We start from the raw sequence: 17,629 nt of genomic DNA on the forward strand, positions 1-17,629 counted from the left end.
ATGAATCCCTTCATTCCTAAAGCAATGAATAAATATAACACAACCCTGCCCAGCTACTTACAGGTCAGTCCCCTGCTCTCACATCTACTTTCTGAAACTAGACTCCACTAGAGTGAGCAAATTAACTTTAATGCTAAATTATCTTTTTAAAAGGAGTAACTGTTAGTCAGGTGGATGAAGAAACATTTTCTGTATTTGCACCAACACCAAGTGCTATGCATGAAGCAAGAGACTTCATTACTGAAATCTGTAAAGATGATGTAAGTATAGATCTTATAATACTTTTTTCTACATTTTGTTGCTGTTTATTCATCTTATGGCTTATTTTGCACTTACAGCAAGAGCAGCAACTAGAATTTGGAGCAGTGTATACCGCCACAATAACTGAAATCAGGTAATATCAACTAATATGCCATGCTGGTTTTTGTAAGATTTATATTATAAGCACATGTTAACTTCACATTTGCATTATGTACTTTGTAAGGTATTTAGATTTTATGTCAATTACCTACCATAGAATCATTAATTATTTTTAAGGTATAATTTATTTTCTATACCAGTTTGTTGATTATCAATAACATGATTCTGTGATTATAATTATATTAATAGATTCATCTAAATAAATTGTTTTCTTGAACCAAATATCCCACCATTTAAATTTTCCCAATAAACAGTAAAACAGGCCCAAAACAGACCTAGCAATATTTCCTTTTTCTTTCTTTTTTCTGATAGTTTGTTGGTTTGTTTTAAAGATAGTACTACTTAATGCCTAAGGAGCACATTTTTTTTATTTTATTATGTTATGTTAATCACTATACATTACATCATTAGTTTTTGATGTTCCATGACTCATTGTTTGTATATAACACCCAGTGCTCCATTCAATACGTGCCCTCACATTTTTTTAAATGTCAGTTTCAACCTCAAAGCATTTTTTGTCAGCTAAAAATTTGGGGGATGAGAAAATCCCCCCCGCTCTATTAAAGATTTTATTTATTTATTTATTTGAGAGAGAAGTAACAAGAGAAAGCCCAAGTGGGGAGGAGAGGGAGAACCAGGCTCCCTGCAAACAAGGAGCCCAATGCGGGGCTCAATCCCAGGACCCAGAGATTATGACCTGAGCCAAAGGCAGACGCTTAATGGACTGAGGCACCCAGGTGCCCTTGAAAATCCCCCTTTTAAGGAAAAAAATACATGTATGTATCGATATAGCCTGAGTGTTCAAAGCTATTTGAAATGAATAACAAAAGCCAATGGAATAATTTGTTTAATATCACAGGTGAAAAACTAAGAAATGGGATGGCTTATTTTAGTAGACTAGTGAAAAGATAAATTTTTAATGAAACATTTTATCCAACCCCCTTCCTTAAGTCATTATTTAATAGGCTGATGATTAATCTACACTACTTTAAAATATTTAATGTTGCTGTCCCTCTACTCCCCGCTTGTGCTCTCTCTTGGTATCTCTGTCACTTTCTCTCTAATAAAATCTTTTTTAAAAAAATAAAAAATATTTAATGTCATTTCAAAATGTTTGGAGAAATACTATGAAGCGAAATATATAAGAATATATAGTCTAAAAGCTTGTCACTACACAATTTTCCTTTATCTCTTCTCTGTCCTTTCATTCACAAGTATTTAAATACTGGGTGTAGGGGTGCCCGGGTGGCTCAGAAGATGCCTTCAGCTCAGATCGTGACCTGGGATCGAGGCCCAAGTTGGGCTCCCTGCTCTTCAGTGTAGTCTGCTTCTTCCTCTCCCTCCCCCTGCTCATGCTATCTCTCTCACTCTCAAATAAATAAAATCTTTTTTAAAAAATTTAAATACAGGGTGTATGTTCAGTTGAAAAAATAAGTATCTCTTTTAGATAATCGTTTTTACAATTTTGTGTGCGTGTTTACTTTGTTCTCCAATTAATACATAATCAGTTTGATTATCAGTAGATACACAGGTACTGTTTTAATCAGGCTTATTTCCTTTTCAGAGACACTGGAGTAATGGTTAAGCTATATCCAAATATGACTGCGGTACTACTTCATAACACACAACTTGATCAACGAAAGGTAAAAAAAAAAAACTTGATTATTTTTAAAACTGCCTTAAAATCATCATAGTGAAATTACCTGGGTTGATGAGGATTGTGCACTTTGTCCACTACTAGCCTAAATATAGAAAACTGAAAATGACAGCGATGTTGCTGACAAAAACTTTTTACACTATTTAACACAGGTATTTATGTTTGTACTTGTATGATGGAATAGAAATACTCTTGAGTTAACACATCTATAGTTAACATATAACAGTTACTTTTTAAAGATACCTACCTATAGCCCTGTCTTCCCAATTTTCTTGGCCAACCAAGCATGGCAAGATAAAACTAAAAATAAGAAACTGTTCAAGAAAACAATAGGTGCAGAGGATAATAGGAATGTTTGGTTTACCAAATATTGAAATATAAAGCTATAGAGAATGAAACAGTATATTACTGACCTAGAATTAGACACCATGCAACAGAAAATAGAGACAGAAATCGTCCAGTTATATACATGGGAATATAATATATACTAAAAGTTGCATTTTCAGTCTGAAGAAACAAAGATGATTCAATACATTGTATTGGAATAGCTGGTTTTCATGAAGCACAATGTCTACTCTTCTTATTTTAAAAAGATTTATTTATTTTAGAGAAAGACCACAACTGCTTGAGTGAGGGGAGGGGCAGAGGGAGAGAGAGAGAGAGAATCTCAAAGAGACTTCCCTGCTGAGTGCAAAGCCCCACACAGGGCTCGCTCTCACAACCCTGAGATCATGAACTGAGCCGAAATCAAGAGTCAGATGCTTAGCTGACTGAGCCACCCAGGTGCCCCTGACATCATTTTTAAAAAGTATATGGCGGGCGCCTGGATGGCTCAGTTGGTTAAGCGACTGCCTTCATCTCAGGTCATGATCCTGGAGTCCCAGGATCGAGTCCCGCATTGGGCTCTGCTTCTCCCTCTGACCCTCTTCCCTCTCGTGCTATCTCTCATTCTCTCTCTCTCAAATAAATAAATAAGAAATCTTTAAAAAAAAAAAAACGAATAGTATAAAAAGTATATGGCAAAATTACAATAAAGTTGAAAGGCAAGTAGCAACTTAGGGGGAAAAGATGTATATAACATATGAGAGAGGCTTCATATGCACAGGGTTTGTATGGATCGGTAAGAAAGGTCAATATCAACAGCAATTTATTTTAATTAAAGATTATTATTTTTTTAATTTTAGACAGAGAGCATGGGCGAGCAGGGGGAGGAACAGAGGGAGAGGGAGAGAATCTCCAGCAGACTCCATGCTGAGAGGAGAGTCCAACTCAGGGCTTGATCTCACGACCCTGGGATCATGGCCTGAGCTGAAATCAAGAGTCAGATCCTTAGCCCACCGAGTCTCCCAGGCACCCCAACAGCAATTTTTTTAAATGCAAATAAAACTAAGTTATTTCACAACGTTCAGAGAGTTGAAAATTACCAGTGTGGGTAAAAATATGGAGGAAAAAATGGACATCCTCATACACTTGAGGTACTGTTGTAGGAATGTAAATTGGGACAAACTTTTTGAAGAGTGTTTGGTAAATGTGCATGAGTGCCTTTGGCCCTAGAAGTTCAACATTAGGACTTTGTTCTGAGAGAATAATTTGAGTAAATGAATACATAATTGTTGCAACACTGCAGTTATCTACAGAAAGGTTGGAAAAAATAGTACACTGGACACACATATACATTACATCTAGATTCAGTAATTATTAACATTTGCAATACTGGAATTTGAGGGGTGCCTGGGTAGCTCAGTCAGTTAAGCATCTGCCTTCAGCTACGGTCGTGATCTCAGGTATGGGATTGAGCCCTGCACTGGGTTCTCTGCACCACAATGAGTCTGCTTCTCCCTCTCCCTCTCCCTCTCTGCCCTACATTCACTCCCACCCAATAAATAAAATCTTAAAAAAAAATACTGGAATTTAAAATGAATTAAATGACCATCTTTGGGGATCAGTTAAACAAATTATATAGTTTGAACATTCAACTGTACTGTTTCATTTATTGATATAAAAGGATGTCAACATATTATTGAATGAAAAATCAATGTATTAGAAAACAAGCTCAATAAGGTCCATTTTTACAAATGCAGTACATATTAAGTAGACATTTGAAGGGATACTTGTTAGAGTATCAGCAGTAGTTATCTAAAAAGTAGAGAGGTTTGGATGATTTTTGCTCTCATTTGAATACATATTATTTTAAGCCTTTATAATCAACAGATTTTATAATCAGAAAAAAAAATAAAACTTTCCACTTAAAAAATATGTACTACTATGGATATTAAGAAATTATGCACAACAACTAATAGATGAACATGTTCTCTTTCAGATTAAACATCCCACTGCCCTCGGATTAGAAGTTGGCCAAGAAATTCAGGTACTTGTATTCAACTTTTTAGCCTTAAAGTTGTAAACTGTACTCGAAGTTTCAATTATTTTTTTTTTTTTTAAGATTTTATTTATTTGACAGAGAGAGACACAGCGAGAGAGGGAACACAAGCGGGGAGTGGGAGAGGGAGAAGCAGGCTCCCTGCTTGGCAGGGAGCCAGATGCGGGGCTCAATCCCAGGAACCTGGGATTGAGCCACCCAGGCGCCCAATAATTTTTTTTTTTTTTCAAAAAGCTAAAAGAATCAAATCAGCATCTGTAATTTGTATTATTTATGTGCTGTGCTTTTTTTTTTAACTTTGCTTTTAAACAGACTAAGGATTTAAGGTGCAATTCTTTCCCTTAGGGAGCTTGCGGTTTAGTTAGAACAGTAGTCCCTCTTCAGAGCTTTTAAAAATACATGAAGTCAGTAATAGCTATGCAGTGATTTGCAGACAGGACAGGAGAACTCTGAAAATGTAACTGTGTTAAAGGCCTTGAATGTCATATTTAAGTTGAGACTTTAATTGGTTCTATACTGCTTACAGCTAAAAATTTTTGAGTTTGATGAAAGCCATGTTGTTTCTCCTTTTTTATAGTTTTTTTTTGAGTTGATAAAGGAAGTCATTGCCAGTCTGGTGTGGTTTGGTTTGGTTTGGTTTGTCCATTCCACATTTTGTTCCAACTATACCTATTACCCATGACCTGAGTAACCAAGGCTTCTAATTTATTCCCAATCTGTAGTCCCATCGTTCAAGTAGCCTCGAGGGAAGATTAAGAACTAAGACTAAGACCTAGTATCTGTATAAGGTTGTGCTTTTACATCAGAAGGGACTTAAAAACTGCCACATTTCCCTGACTTGTGTTGTCTAAAGTCAAGCCAAATAATCCCCAGTGTGATAGTCCTTTGAGGAATAGTGTGAATGACCTAACCATCATCCTGTATGGTTTATAGTACCCTTAGGCTCAGAAAGCCCTTGTCTAGAATCATTCACCATGGCTTTCACTGTTCTTCCAGTATAGGGACCTGGCCTAGGAGGAAATAAGGCATAGTTGAGTCTAACAGAAGATTATAATAGGGCATCTAAATACCCGTCTCTTTTCTTTTTCTTATAAGAGCTATTTAACAAAATTAGATTTATTACCATCTACCTCTACTTAGCACTAAGCTATGCTTTCAGCAAAGTAAAAACATTAATCATCGTTTTGTTATGCACCATATAAATTTAAATATCTTCTAATTTGGATGTTGATCACTGTACTGCAACTGTAAAAGTAAATTGGCTTCTTTAATACAGGTGAAATACTTTGGACGTGATCCAGCTGATGGAAGAATGAGGCTTTCTCGTAAAGTACTACAATCTCCAGCTACAACTGTTGTCAAAACTCTAAATGACAGAAGTAGCATTGTAATGGGAGAATCTATTTCACAGTCATCACATAATTCCACCCAGTGATTTTTTTCTTCAAGAGAATTCTAGAGTGATATTCTGTAGTGCAAAATTTCAGTAATATCTTCTAATGTGTAGATTTATATACAGTATAAATATATTCTAATGATTTGTATTAAAATGCACATTTTATGTGGTCTATTTTTTTATTTCAAGAGCTACCTATATTCTTTTTATTTACATTATAAATTAATATTATTAAAACTAAACCATTTATACATCTTCAAAAAGATTACCCTTTAGTTCCTATAATTCTGAAATTGCTTAAAACCTTAGAAATAACAGATCACATTTGCTACTGGATATCTCTTCCTACCTATCTTCTTTTTCTTTTTTGTATATAGTAGTGACAGTTTACTCTTAGTCATCTAATGGCTCACCTCTGCACAAGAGCTGTAATTGGCTACATCTCTTTCACAAACTGGAACTTGCCATACTCAAAGCCAGTTTCTTTAGTACAGTTAATGGATATAATAAGTTGAAGGAGCTACTTTGATCTGCTTTTAATGATATACCACCTTTCAAATTGGTCACAAAACCATAAATGTAGTGGAATAAATATTATAAATGGGATCCTAATTCAAATGAGGGAGTACATTTTTCAAATTTAGAAAATATTTAGAAAATACAGAAAAATCATTTACTCATCAAATAGAGTTAGGTCATTTTTTGAGTATATGTTGCAAATGTATGGATGTTCGTGGTATAAAGGATGGAAAAATCGTGGTTTCCAGTTAATGTTTGAAACAGTCCTATATAGAAGCTGTTAACATAGTTATTAGTAATTGCTATAAGATGTTCATTTTAATGATTTAATATATTACATAATTCCACAAAAAAGTAAATGGCTTATGCAAGTTCTAATTTAGAAAGAATATGCCATCCTGGAGGAAAAGCAAGATGGTGGAGGACTAGGAGACCTAAATTTCGTCTGGTCCCAGAAATTCAGCTAGATAGGGATCAAACCATTCTGAACACCTACGAACTCAACAGGAGATCAAAGAAAACAATAGCAGCAACGCTCTGAACAGAAAAGCGACCACTTTCTGGAAGGCAGAGGTGCAGAGAAGTGAATCCGAGGTGATATCCAGGAAGACAGACAGCAGGGGGAGGGAGCCTCCGTCAGCCAATACCGGCAAGTGATAGAGGCCCAGAGCACAAAATCAGAACTTTTAGAAGTCGGCTCCGCTGAGGGATGACAACTCCAGTGGCTAAGCCAAGTATGGAACCCTCACTGGGACAGTGTGGTCTCAGGACCCTCAGTGTCACAGAAGGACTGGGGGTGCCTGAGTGCAGCAGAGCTCCCAGGTATCGGAGCGGGGAAGCCGGCTGCAAAGACAGAGCCAAGGAGTGGGCTCTCAGCTCGGGGTTGCCATAAACCGTGATCCGTGGCACAGTCGGGCCAATTCTCCACCAGCAGGGACCCAACAAGCGGCAGATCGGGGAGACTCCCCTTCCTTCCCTGGGAGGAGCAGCGCAAAAGCGTGCCGCAGGAATCTGCTGGGTTTGGACACTGCAAATGGGGTCGTGTGCCAGAGATAGAAACGCTCGGTCACCGGCCAGGTAAGCACGGAGTGCGGCCGGAGACCGGGGAGATGGGAGTGACCGACTGCTTTTCTCTGGGGGCTCACTGAGGAGTGGGGCCCCAAGTTCTCCACTCCTCCAGGGCGGAGATTGGGAGGCCGCCATTTCCACTCTCCTCCAAAGCTGTACAGAAAGCTTGCAGGGAACAAAAGATCCCGAGAGCAAACCCGAGCTGATTACTTAGCGCAGCCCCCGGCAAGGGCAGTGCACTTCTGCCTCCAGCAAAGACATCTGAGAACCACTGCAATAGGCCCCTCCCCGAGAAGATCAGCAAGAACAGCCAGCCAAGACCAAGTTTCCTGATCAATGAGAAAGGCAGAACGGCACGCTAGGGGAATACAGCACATAGAATTAACTGCTTTTTTCCCCCTGATTCTTTAGTCTTTCAGAGTTAATTTTTTTTTTAATTTTTCTTTTTCCCTTTTTCAACCAACATCTTATCAATCCCTTTTTTAAAAAGCTTTTTTATTGGGCGCCTGGGTGGCTCAGTCATTAAGCGTCTGCCTTCGGCTCAGGCCATGATCCCAGGATCCTGGGATTGAGTCCCACATCGGGCTCCCTGATCTGCAGGAAGCCTGCTTCTCCTGCTCCCACTCCCCCTGCTTGTATTCCTGCTCTCGCTATGTCTCTCTCTGTCAAATAAATAAATAAAATCTTAAAAAAATAATAAAAATCTTGATTTTTCATTTTGAGAGTCATATTCCATTCCTCCATACTAGTTAACCTCATTTTTGGTATATATATAAATTGTTCTCTCTTTTAAGTTTTGGGATACATTTCTTCTAACAGACCAAAATATAATCTAAATCTCTATAGTGTAGGCTTTGTTCTAGTCTCCTGCCCGATCACTTTCTCTCTTTTTTTTTTTTTAAATTTCATTTCTTTCTTTTTTCAACAAACTTCTTACCAATTCCTTCTATAAAATCTTTTATAATTTTCATCTTTACATTCATATTACCTCCCTTCACCATATTTACCCTTATTTTTGTACATATATAAGCTTTTCTTTCTTTAAAATTTTGGGAGGCAGTTTCTTCTAAGAGACCAAAATATGGCCAAAATCTAGGGTGTGGCACTGATCTATTCACCAGCCCGATCATATTTGATCATACTCTTTTTTTTTTTTAATCTTTTTCTTTTTTCTTTCCTTCTCTTTCTTTTCCCCCGATTTCAGGTCTCTTCTGATTTGCTTAGTGTATATTTTTCTAGGGTCGTTGTTACCCTGTTAGCATTTTGTTCTCTCATTCATCTATTCTCCTCTGGACAAAATGAAAAATGGAAAATATCACCTCAACAAAAAGAACAAGAGGCAGTACTGACTGCAAGGGACCTAATCAATATGGACATTAGTAAGATGTCAGAAGTAGAATTCAGAATGATGATTATAAAGATACTAACTAGGCTTGAAAAAAGCATGGAACGTATTAGAGAAAAACTTTTTCGAGAAATAAAAGAACTAAAATCTAACCAAGTCAAAATCAAAAAGGCTATTAATGAGATGCAATCAAAAATGGAGGCTCTAACTGCCAGGATAAATGAGGCAGAAGAGAGAATTAGTGACATAGAAGACCAAATGATGGAAAATAAAGAAGCTGAGAAAAAGAGAGATAAATGACTACTGGATCATGAGGGCAGAATTCGAGAGATAAGTAATACTATAAGATGAAAACATATTAGAACAATTGGGATCCCAAAAGAAGAAGAAGGAGAGGGGCAGAAGGTATATTGGAGCAAATTATAGCAGAGAACTTCCCTAATTTGGGGAACAAAACAGGCATCAAACTCCAGGAGGTACAGAGAACCCCCCCTCAAAATCAATACAAATACTTCAAAACCCCAACATCTAATAGTAAGACTTATGAGTCTCAGAGACAAAGAGAAAATCCTGAAGGCAGCTCGGGAAAAGAGATCTGTAACCTACAATGGTAGAAACATTAGATTGGCAACAGATCTATCCACAGAGAACTGGCAGGCCACAAAGGACTGGCATGATGTATTCAGAGCACTAAATGAGAAAAATATGCAGCCAAGAATACCATATCCAGCTAGGCTGTCATTGAAAACAGAAGGAGAGAGAAAAAGCTCCCAGGACAAAAAAAAAACTAAAGGAATTTGCAAACACGAAACCAGCCCTACAAGAAATATTGAAAGGGAGTCTCTAAGCAAAGAGAGAACCTAAAAGTAACATAGACCAGAAAGGAACACAGACACTATACAGTAACAGTCACCTTACAGTCAATACAATGGCACTAAATTCATATCTTTCCATAGTTACCCTGAAGGTAAATGGGCTAAATGCCCCAATCAAAAGACACAGGCTATCAAGTTGGATAAAAAAAGAAGACCCATCGATATGCTGCCTGCAAGAGACTCATTTTAGACCCAAAGACACCTCCAGATTGAAAGTGAGGGGGTAGAAAACCATTTACCATGCTAATGGACACCAAAAGAAAGCTGGGGTGGCAATCCTTATATCAGACAAATTAGATTTTAAGCCAAAGACTATAAGAGATGAGGAAGGACACTATATCATACTTAAAGGGTCTATCCAACAAGAAGACCTAACAATTGTAAATATCTATGCCCCGAACATGGGAGCAGCCAATTACATAAGCCAATTAATAACAAAAGCAAAGAAACACATTGACAACAATACAATACTAGTGGGGGACTTTAACAACCCCCTCACTGAAATGGACAGATCATCTAAGCAAAAGATCAACAAGGAAATAAAAACTTTAAATGACATACTGGACCAAATGAACTTCACAGATATATTCAGAACATACCATCCCAAAGCAACAGAATACACATTCTTCTCTAGTGCCCATGGAACATTCTTCAGAAGAGATCACATCCTAGGTCACAAATCAGGTCTCAACCGGTACCAAAAGCTTGGGATCATTCCCTGCATATTTTCAGTCCACAATGCTTTGAAACTAGAACTCAATCACAAGAGGAAAGTCAGAAAGAACTCAAGTACATGGAGGCTAAAGAACATCCTATTAAAGAATGAATGGGTCAACCAGGAAATGAAAGAAGAATTAAAAAAATTCATGGAACCAAATGAAAATGAAAACACAACTGTTCAAAATCTTTGGGATGCAGCAAAGTCAGTCCTAAGAGGAAAGTATTAGCCTTTCATAAGAAACAAGAAGGGTCTCAAATACACAACCTAACCTTACACCTAAAGCAGCTGGAGAAAGAACAGCAAATAAAGCCTAAACCCAGCAGGAGAAGAGAAATAATAAAGATCAGAGCAGAAATCAATGAAATAGAAACCAAAAGAACAGTAGGACAGATCAATGAAACTAGGACATGGTTCTTTGAAAGAATTAACAAGATTGATAAACCCCTGGCCAGACTTATCAAAAAGAAAAGAGAAAGGACCCAAATCAACAAAATCATGAATGAAAGAGGAGAGATCACAACCGACACCAAAGACATACAAACAATTATAAGAACATATTATGAGCAACTATATGCCAGCAAATCAGATAACCTGGAAGAAATGGATGCATTCCTAGAGATGTATCAACTACCAAAACTGAACCAAGAAGGAACAGAAAACCTGAACAGACCTATAACCACTAAGGAAACTGAAGCAGTCATCAAAAATCTCCCAACAAACAAGAGTCCAGGGCCAGATGGCTTCCCCGGGGGAATTCTACCAAACATTTAAAGAAGAATTAATACCTATTCTTCTGAAACTATCCAAAAAATAGAAATGGAAGGGAAAACTTACAAACTTGTTTTATGAGGCCACCATTACCTTGATCCCAAAACCAAAGACCCCATCAAAAGGGAGAATTACAGACCAATATACCCAATGAACATGGATGCAAAAATTCTCACCAAAATACTAGCCCATTATCCAACAGTCCATTAAAAGGATTATTCACCACGACCAAGTGGGATTTATTCCTGGGCTGCAAGGTTGGTTCAATATCTGCAAATCAATCAATGTGATACAATACCTTAATAAAAGAAAAAGCAAGAACCATATGATCCTCTCAATCGATGCAAAAAAAGCATTTGACAAAGTACAGCATCCTTTCTTGATCAAAACTCTTCAGAGCATAGGGATAGAGGGTACTGACCTCAATATCATAAAGCCATCTATGAAAAACCCACAGTGAATATCATTCTCAATGGGGAAAAACTGAGAGCTTTCCCCCTAAGGTCAGGAACATGGCAGGGATGTCCACTATCACCACTGCTATTCAACATAGTACTAGAAGTTCTAGCCACAGCAATCAGACAACAAAAAAGAATAAAAGGCATCCGAATCGGCAGAGAAGAAGTCAAACTCTCACTCTTTGCAGATGATATGATACTTTACGTGGAAAACCCAAAAGACTCCACCCCAAACCTGCTAGAACTCATACGGGAATTCAGTAAAGTGGCAGGATATAAAATCAATGCACAGAAATCAGTGGCATTCCTATACACCAACAATGAGATAGAAGAAAGAGAAATTAAGGAGTCGATCCCATTTACAACTGCACCCAAAACCATAAGGTACCTAGGAATAAATCTAACCAAAGAGACAAAGAATCTGTACTCAGAAAACTATAAAGTACTCATGAAAGAAATGGAGGAAGACAGAAAGAAATGGAAAAACGTTCCATGCTGATGGATTGGAAGAACAAATATTGTGAAGATGTCAATGCTACCTAGAGCAGTCTACACATCTAATGCAATCCCTATCAAAATACCATCTACTTTTTTCAAAGAAATGGAACAAATAATCCTAAAATTTGTATGGAACCAGAAAAGACCCTCAATAGCCAGAGGAATGTTGAAAAAGAAAAGAAAAGCTGGTGGCATCACAATTCCGGACTTCCAGCTCTATTACAAAGCTGTCATCATCAAGGCAGTATGGTACTGGCACAAAAACAGACACATAGATCAATGGAACAGAATAGAGAGCCCAGAAATGGACCCTCAACTCTATGGTCAACTAATGTTCGACAAAGGAAAGAATGTCCAATGGAAAAAATACAGTCTCTTCAACAACTGGTGTTGGGAAAATTGGACAGCCACATGCAGAAGAATGAAACTGTACCATCCTTAGATCACACACGAAACTAGACTCAAAATGGTTGAAAGACCTAAATGTGAGATAGGAGTCCATCAAAATCCTAAAGGAGAACACGGGCAGCAACCTCTTTGACCTCAGCCGCAGCAACTTCTTTCTAGAAACATCACCAAAGGCAAGGGAAGCAAGGGCAAAAATGAACTATTGGGACCTCATCAAGATAAAAAGCTTTTGCACAGCAAAACAGTCAACAAAACCAAAAGACAACTGACAGAATGGGAGAAGATATTTGCAAATGACATATCAGATAAAGGTCTAGTATCCAAAATCTATAAAGAACTTATCAAACTCAACACCCAAACAACAAATGATCCAGTCAAGAAATGGGCAGAAGACATGAACAGACATTTTTCCAAAGAAGACATCCAAATGGCCAACGGACACATGAAAAAATGCTCAACATTGCTCGGCATCAGGGAAATCCAAATCAAAACCTCAATGAGATACCACCTCACACCGGTCAGAATGGCTAAAATTAACAAGGTAGGAAACAACAGATGTTGGCAGGGATGCGGAGAAAGGGGAACCCTCCTACACTGTTGGTGGGAATGCAAGTTGGTGCATCCATTCTGGAAAATAGTATGGAGGTTCCTCAAAAAGTTGAAAACAGCTACCCTATGAGCCAGCAATTTCACTACTGGGTATTTACCCCAAAGATACAAATATAGGGATCCAAAGGGGTATGTGCACCCTGATGTTTATAGCAGCAATGTACACAATAGCCAAACTATGGAAAGAGCCAAGATGTCCACCGACAGATGAATGGATAAAGAAGATGTGGTACACACACACACACACACACACACACACACACACACACACACACACACACACACACTGGAATATTATGCAGCCATCAAAAGGAATGAAATCTTGCCATTTGCAATGACATCGATGGAACTAGAAGGTGTTATGCTGTGCAAAATAAGTCAATCAGAGAAAGACATGTATCATATGATCTCACCGATATGAGGAATTCTTAATCTCAGGAAACAGACAGGGTTGATGGAGTGGTGGGGGATGGGAGGGATGGGGTGGCTGAGTGATAGACATTGGGGAGGTTATGTGCTATGGTGAGCGCTGTGAATTGTGTAAGACTGTTGAATCACAGACCTGTACCTCTGAAACAAATAATACATTACATGTTAAAAAAAAAAAAAGAAGAAGAAGAAGATAGTAGGAAGGGTAAAATCAAGGAGGGGGAAATCGGATGGGGAGACGAACCATGAGAGACTAAGGACTCTGAGAAACAAACAGGGTTCTAGAGGGGAGGGGGGTGGGGGGATGGGTTAGCCTGGTGATGGGTATTAAAGAGGGCACGTACTGAATGGAGCACTGGGTTTTATACGCAAACAATGAATCATTGAACACTACAAGAAAAAAAAAAGCTTTGGGGTTAAGCATTTTCCTACTCAGGGGTTCTCTAGGAAAAGTATGTCAAGTAATAGCACAAACTAGTACTCAAAATACCTGTAGGGTCATATGTGGACTAAAAGAAATTTCCATCTTTGTTTACAAAAAAAAAAAATATGCAATCCTTTTATAAATCTGACAAAATATTTGTATATTCATGACTCAAATAGCTCATAAATACTAAAAATGTAGTTGGTCAAATATTTTTTTAAATATGTATATTTTATATATAGTGTGTAAAATAGTATGGTAGGCACATTTTCTGAAATACTGAAGATTAATTGAAAATGACACTAAATATAAACTCTATGCTTTGTACATCTGATTTTTAATAGTGACAAAAATCTTTCGTTCTCACTTGCCTTCTGTTTAAGACATAAGCTTGGGGCGCTTGGGTGGCTCAGTAGATTAAGTGTCCAACCCTTGATCTCAAGGTCGTGAGTTGAAGACCTGCACTGGGTTCCCCAATGGGCATGGAGCCTACTTTAAAAAAAAGAAAAATGTAAGCTTTAATGGTAGCATTTCAAAATTGTAATTTTTTTTAAGTTTTCTATTTTCTTTTTCAAAGGGACTCCCAACTACTACTGGGAGAAAAACGAAGCTAGTTCCTAAATTCTAGAGACCAGTGGTTCCACAAAGTGACAGTATAGCCCACTAACCACAAACCACCAAAAAGATTCCATTTCCACTTAAACCAAGATCCTACACTTTATATCTGAACTTATATTTTTGTCTTCATTCAAATTTTGGTAGTTTTCCCTACTCTTCATGAAGTACTTCTAAAAGTGCAATTATATGCTAAAAACACTATAATGACTAAAATTGAAGTGCCCATCTTTGGTAGTTAGTGCAATGCAGGTACTTACAAGACCCTTCCCTTCATATTCTTTGTTACTGACACTCCCCTGCCCATAAAGTACCGTTTTTATGCAATAAGTTTTTCATCTCTTACAGAATATTTTATATTTCTGGATCGAAGATAGAAGGGTAAATATCAGTATCTTTCTTAGTTCAGTTCTGCCAAGCACAGTATTAATTCAACACTTACTATGTTCCAGACACTATAAAGTGTGCAAAGAATGCATCAGTAAACAAAACATCAAATTCCAATGTTCACATTCTAGTGGATGGAAATTAACAGTAAAGTATATAGCATGTCAGGTGGTAGTAGGTTTTTTAAAGAAAAACAACTGGGTAAAGGGATAAAATGATCAAGAAAAGGTACTATTTTAGATAAAATGATCCAGAAGATCCAGAATGGCCTAAGTAGGTAACATTTGAGCACACATCTGAATGAAGTGGAGAAGATGTGCAGCTATTTTGGAAGGAGAATTCCAAATGAAGGCACTAACAACTTCATATTCAATTGGTATTTTATATTTAGAATGAAGCAGCCTTTTCATTTTATAAACCAATTTAACAGTTTTCCACTCCTTAATCCTGTGCTTTTTCTTCACCAGAATTAGCAAATTTTATTAAAGAATACAAGTCAAGACAAGGCTAGTACAAGGTGATATTTTCAAAGCACTTAATCAGGCAAGAATATGCTTGGTTACTTGCAAAAAGGTAGACAATGATGTTATCCAACAGGCTTTCATAAAATTCGAGGCCAATGAGTTGAGACCAGGGTGAAGGGGCACAAACCAACATAAGCTAAAGCAATTGTGGGAGTGGGAAGGGATGCTCACAGGACCATGAATTTATTTCACAGAAGCCAAGTCACACTCCCTGTGGCTGGCTGGCTCCAGCACTGTACATCATGAACAAAGGCCTTCTCTCTCTCTCTACCCTTCGCTTTGGAGTCTCCTGGCCTCTCATTTGTACTGTGCATACAACAGCTTATTCTTACATGCAAATGTTAATGTGATGTATCATACTGATTGATTTGCAGATGTTGACCATACTTGCTTCCCTGAGGTAAATCAACCTTGATCATGGTGTATGATCCTTTTAATGTACTGTTGAATTTGATTTGCTAATATTTTGTTGAAGACTTTTGCATCCATGTTCATCATGGTTATGGCCTGGCCTGTAATTTTCTTCTCTGTGGTGTCCTTGTCTGAGAAGGATAGGTATTATATCTTCCAATGTTTGGGAGAATTCACCAGTGAAGCCATCTGGTCCTGGACTTTTGTTGGGAAGTTTTTGATTACTCATTCACTCTCCTTGCTAGCAATTGGCTTATTCAGATTTTCTATTTCCTCAAGAGTCAGTCTTGGAAAATTGTATATTTCTAGGAATTTTTCCATTTCTTCCAGATTATCCAATTTGTTGGCATATAATTGTTAGTAGTGGTCTATTATGACCTTTTGTGTTTCCATAGTATCAGTTGTAACTTCTTTCATTTTTTTTTATTTGAGCCCTGTCTTTTTTAATCAGTGAGACTACCTAAAGGTTCATCAGTTTTGCTTATCTTTTCAAAGAACCACCTCTTCATTTTACTGACCTTTTCTGTTACCTTTTTAGTCTCTATTTCATTTATTTCCACTCTGATCTTATATACCTCCTTCTACTAACTTTGGGCTTCATTTCTTCCTTTTCTAGTTCTTTTAGGTATAGGGTAAGCCAGATCCACAGGCAGCAGCTTTCAAGGTATGTAAATATATAGTCTTGTGGGTTTGTAATCGTAAACCCTGCTGACTTTCAGACCAGGAAATCTGGAGTTATCCCCAGGGTGACAACTGCTAAACTCTTGCTTTAGGCATATATAATAAGCAGCTTTCGGGGAGGTATCCGTGAACTGCTATATGGCCACGGGAGAACACTAATATGGTTATCTCCCTGCCCATCTTCCCTTGGGGGCACCTCTGTAGCCTATGAATATATGGCAAACCTGAATCCTGCCCCTCAGGCTGAAGCTCCAGGACAAGAAAATATGCCTTTCTCAAATGAACTCTGGGGGTACGTTTCAGTCTGCTGGTTGTGCAGTGCCCTTGGGGTGGTAACCTGTGAAAGACTGAATATTTTAGGCCCAGGGGTTCCAAAACAATCCCTCCTGGCCACCAGCGCCAGGCGCTCAAGGGGTGTCCCTTGTGTGGGCTGTACATGCCCACTGGTTGGCACAGTAGACCATGAGGGCAGGGCACTCAGCTGGAGCAAGATAGGCCTGGGTTGTGATGGGAGCAGGACACTTCTACCTGAGCTAACAGGCTGGGTGTGGGGGAGGTGTGCAAAAATGGTGTCTGCCAGCACCTCTGTCCCCAGAGAGTCCCAACAGGTTCCTGTCTCTCTGGCAGATGCTGTAAGATTAGCAAATGAGTTTCCTAAGCATATGGTCTAGGTGTCTTTCAGACTTACTTTTGTGCTGGGTCCTGGGATGAGTGGGTCTATGCATGAGTCCTTTAAGAGTGGATATTCCATTCCCTAAAGCTCTATGGTTGTAAGCCCTGTTGGTTTTCAAGGCCTCGGGGGCTCATCTCTCTGATGCAGTTCCAAAGGGCTGGGGTGCCTGGTATGGAGCACAAACCCCTCACTCAGGGATAAGCCCTGTATTATGAAATTCCTCCCAAATGTTGGTCTCTGGCCTAGGGTGGGGTTTCTTGAAAGACCATGTATTGCCTCTCCTACCCATCTCAATGTGGCCCTTTTATCCTTTGTTCTAGAGGTGTTTCATATGTAGCTGTAGATTTGTTCTGTTCATGGGAG

At 38.3% G+C, this 17,629-nt stretch overlaps 1 protein-coding gene and 1 long non-coding RNA gene across 6 annotated transcripts in view; one reads left to right on the top strand and one right to left on the bottom strand.

Annotated features, from left to right (window-relative positions):
• PNPT1 (polyribonucleotide nucleotidyltransferase 1) overlaps window positions 1-6,095 on the top strand; it is a 46,142-nt gene extending 40,047 nt beyond the window's left edge. For 2 of the 3 annotated variants that reach the window (XM_027620728.1, XM_027620730.1), the window contains exons 24-27: window positions 154-394; window positions 1,985-2,063; window positions 4,398-4,445; window positions 5,734-6,011. In XM_027620728.1, the coding sequence (XP_027476529.1) occupies window positions 154-394; window positions 1,985-2,063; window positions 4,398-4,445; window positions 5,734-5,892 (527 nt within the window). In that variant the 3' untranslated portion in view covers window positions 5,893-6,011. Of the gene's footprint in view, window positions 1-153; window positions 395-1,984; window positions 2,064-4,397; window positions 4,446-5,733 lie in introns of all 3 variants that reach the window. The other variant, XM_027620729.1, reaches the window with a different exon arrangement.
• The window catches only part of LOC113937063, a 447,938-nt gene that overhangs the window by 423,438 nt on the left and 6,871 nt on the right, over window positions 1-17,629 (bottom strand). The gene's annotated exons all lie outside the window — the stretch shown is intronic.

Source organism: Zalophus californianus, chromosome 8 (assembly GCF_009762305.2).
Source record: "Zalophus californianus isolate mZalCal1 chromosome 8, mZalCal1.pri.v2, whole genome shotgun sequence".
NCBI classification, from domain to species: domain Eukaryota; kingdom Metazoa; phylum Chordata; class Mammalia; order Carnivora; family Otariidae; genus Zalophus; species Zalophus californianus.